General features: G+C 49.1%; 1 protein-coding gene across 1 annotated transcript in view; it reads right to left on the reverse strand.

The window, feature by feature from the left end:
* The window catches only part of RASIP1 (Ras interacting protein 1), a 14,444-nt gene that overhangs the window by 6,165 nt on the left and 4,126 nt on the right, over positions 1-4,153 (reverse strand). Inside the window, exons 5-6 of the mRNA XM_006769987.2 lie at positions 3,944-4,153; positions 8-56 (exon numbers count right to left, since the gene is read on the reverse strand). Of these exons, the coding sequence (XP_006770050.1) occupies positions 8-56; positions 3,944-4,153 (259 nt within the window). The remainder of the gene's footprint in view (positions 1-7; positions 57-3,943) is intronic.

The raw sequence follows: 4,153 nt of genomic DNA on the forward strand, positions 1-4,153 counted from the left end.
TTCCCGCCCCGGCCGAAGACGTGCTGCACCCGCGTCATCACATAGACCACGAAGTCCTGCAGGGAAAGTGAAGATGCGCTCAGGGAGCGGTCCCCGGGGGATGGACGTTTCCAAAGAGACCTCCTGCCCGGCCGGCCTGCGCGGCTCAGCGTTGCGCGTTGGCCTATGAATCAGGAGGTCACTGGTTCGATTCCAGTCACACACCCAGGTTTGGGGCTTGATCCCCAGTCGGGGGCGTTGCAGGAGGCAGCTGATCAATGATTCTCATCATTGATGTTTCTATCTCTCACTCTCCCTTCCTCTCTGAAATCAATAACAGAATATCTTTTAAAAATAAAGAGACCTCTTTAAGACAATGACAGTCTACTCTCCCATCAACTCCGCCCTCACATGAACACTTCCAAGGAGGTCTCCCCGGATCCCAAAGGACTCGCCAATCACCCCCAGGAGTGCTGGGCTGTCCCCTAACATCCAGCCTGAACACCCGATTCTTCCAAGTCTTTTTTTTTTTTTAATTGATTACAGAGAGGAAGGGAGAGGCAGAGAGAGATAGAAACATCAATGATGAGAGAGAATCATTGACTGGCTGCCTCCTGCACACCCCACACTGGGGATGGAGCACAAAAACCAGGGCATGTGCCCTGACCGGGAATCTAACCGTGACCTTCCAGTTCATAGGTCGACACTCAACCACTGAGCCACACAGTCGGGCCAGGAACCCCCTTCTTGACATGCGTTCTACCATTCCCCTCCCTCAAAAAAAAGTGGATGATTCCCAGATCTTTCTCCAGTAGATGCTCCCATCCTCTCACCTCCCCTGAATGGACTCTTTCAAAGCAATCGCTACAGTGGACTCTCCCATAATATCCCACCCAAAGAAGGGGTACTTCCAAGGACAGTGTGCCCCCATTGCTACAATGGACTATTCCATCACCCCCCCCCAAAGAATGGACCTTTCCAAGGTAACCTTTCTCCAAGGAACATTCCCATTTCCCTGCCCCTTGCCCCACTTACCCATCATTCCACCCCCATGATGGAGGCTTCCTAAGACACTTCCCCTTCTAAATACAGTTTCTTTCAATATTCCCAAAGCAAGGAGTGGGTACCTTTAAAGAGACTCCCCCTTTGAGCAAAGATTTCTTCATTATCTCCACCCCATGAATGTTCACTTCCAAGGAGACCCCCTTTCTACACTGGACTCTCATTTTTTCCCGGCCTATGATGGACTCGCTTCCGAGGAGACATAATCCTACAATGAACTCACCTATTACCGGTCCCCCCTCTCTCATGATGGATGTTCCCAAAGATGCTCTCCCATCGATGGGCGCTCTCAATATTCCCATCCCCCAAAAAGGACATCTCCGTATAGTGGCACTTCTAGTAACCCCACCTTATTTTTTTTTTTTTTTTAGAGAATTTAAGAATTTTTGTAAGAACTATTCTTTTTTTAAAATATATTTTATTGATTTTTTTTTACAGAGAGGAAGGGAGAGGGATAGAGAGTTAGAAACATCGATGAGAGAGAAACATCGATCAGCTGCCTCCTGCACACTCCCTACTGGGGATGTGCCCGCAACCAAGGTACATGCCCTTGACTGAAATCGAACCTGGGACCCTTGAGTCCACAGGCTGACGCTCTATCCACTGAGCCAAACCGCTTAGGGCACCCCACCTTATTAATAGATGTTTTCAAGGACCTCCTTTTAATGGAGGGCCCCATTGCACCCACCAAAGGAAGAGGTGCATTGCAGAAGACCCTTTCCTAAAAATGACTCTCCCATCTCCATCCCAGGAAAACGGAAGCGCTCCGTCCGATCCGCCTCTTACATTAGACCCTTCTGTTCTCCATTCACATCTGAGAGAACAGTCATTCTGATATTCATACATCCTCTTCCCACACTGAGCTCTCCCATTACCCTTACCCAACGGGTGGACTTTTCCAAAGAGACCCCTTCCTACAGTGGATTTGCTCATCTGCCTCTGGGAAAATGGGCCTTTTCAACCTGCCCTCTTTCTGAAGGTAGACGCTCCCATTTTCCAGCCCTGTCAAAGGAATGGAATGACCCAAAATATATGGCCCTAGCTCATTTGTCTCAGTGGATAGAGTGTCGGCTTGCGGACTGAAGGGTCCCAGGTTCGATTCCGGTCAAGGGCACATGCCTGGGTTGCAGGCTCAATCCTCAGTAGGGGGCATACAGGAGGCAGCCAATCAATGATTCTCTCTCATCATTAAGGTTTCTATCTCCCTCTCTGAAATCAAAATATATTTAATATATATATACATACATATGTATATGAACCTCCTTTCTAAAATGGGCTCTCCTGTTCCTTAAACCAAGAAGGGATGCTTGCACAGCAGACACAGTGAACTCTCAGATTATGGTCACCCAAGAATAGAGGCGTGCAAATAAATTCCTTTCTATAGTAGGCTCACCTCTTACTCCTTTCCCCAAGGAATGGACACTTCTAATCAAGCCTCTTTCTCACAAAGGAATTTCTCATGAACTTCACCCAAAAGAATGGATGTTTCCCATGTCTCCCCCTCTTCCCATAAAAGACCGTCCCATGCTCCCCAAATAGATCCCGCCAATTTGACCACATTCCCAATATAGACCCTTTTTTCCCCCAATCTTTTCTGAGGAATGAGCTGTTGTAATAGATGCAACCCTTTCCTACCATGAACTTGCTCCATCCTGTTGGTCAACAAAGGAATGACTTCTGTTCTGTGCAAACTCTTCTCTGAATAGTCTTAAACTCTCACCCACATTCACAGCTAAGCCATGAGCCCATTGGATCTCTCTCTGATAGTAGAAATAGGACTGTTCCATTAGCTCACCACCTCCTATTGATCCCAACCGTACCTGTTGAGCTTGGCTGCCCCAAAGCAGACACCACTATAAGGATGATTCTCCTAATCAGCACACAAAAATATGAGTATTTCCACTAATACATTACAGTTCTGTGGATGAAATAACTTCCCACCGACTCCCAACTGCCAGTCCTTTCTCCCTCTCTGCTCCTTAACACTCCAACAAGTCGACTGCCACCCAAAGATGTCAAATAGAAAGATCAGAACCACCTGCCCCCATCAACCATGGTCCAATCGTTCCAGTGTAAGCCACCTTTTAAAAAGGGATTCGTCCACTCCTCTACTGGGAATAGAGGCTCACCCAGAAGACAGACTCTTCCATTACTGCCCCTCAGGGCACTTTTATGGAGATCTTTCTACAACAGGCTATTCCATTCTCTCTTGGGAACTACAGTGCCTTCCCCAGCTTTGAATGAAGGGAACTATTCCCTACTCATCCCGGAATCTTTCTCAGCCATCTATCCTCCTCCACTCCTACTATCCTCTCCGACAATATCTCCTACCCTGTCCTAACCCAGAGGTTCTCAACCTGTGGGTCGCGACCCCTTTCGGGGTCGAACGATCCTTTCACAGGGGTCGCCTAAGACCATCGGAAAACACATATATAATGACCTATTGTTTTTGTGATGAATCGCTATGCTTTCATTATGTTCAATTTGTAACAATGAAATTGGGGGTCACCACAACATGAGGAACTGTATTAAAGGGTCACGGCGTTAGGAAGGTTGAGAACCACTGCCCTAACCGGTTTGGCTCAGTGGATAGAGCATCGGCCTGCGGACTCAAGGGTCCCAGGTTCGATACCGGTCAAGGGCATGTACCTTGGTTGCGGACACAGGAGTGTGCAGGAGGCAGCTGATGGATGTTTCTCTCTCATCGACGTTCCTAATTCTCTCTCCCTCTCCCTTCCTCTCTGTAAAAAATCAGTAACATATATATTTTTAAAAAATATCTCCTACCTTGCTGGGACCACACCTTCCAGTACAACCCCCACATTCTGGGGGTTGTAGTTCTGTGGCCCTTCAACCTAAGGGTGGGGCACAGGGCTCTCTGGGGGAGCGAGGCTGAGCTCACCTGGGCGTCCTGGTAGCCCTGGAGCAGCAGGAAGTAGGGCCGGTTGCTGGGGGCCTGGATGAGGCACTGGGTCAGCTGGTCGAAGTCGCTGGGGTCGGTAGGTACTATCTGGGCATCCGCTGCCCCTGGAGCCATGCTCAGCGCCTGCTGCCTGCGCTCCTGCTGCCGCCTGCGCCGGCCCTGCAGGCTGAGCTCCGACACGCTGCGCCG

The sequence above is a fragment of the Myotis davidii genome, unplaced genomic scaffold (genome assembly GCF_000327345.1).
Source record: "Myotis davidii unplaced genomic scaffold, ASM32734v1 scaffold464, whole genome shotgun sequence".
Taxonomy (NCBI): Eukaryota; Metazoa; Chordata; class Mammalia; order Chiroptera; family Vespertilionidae; genus Myotis; species Myotis davidii.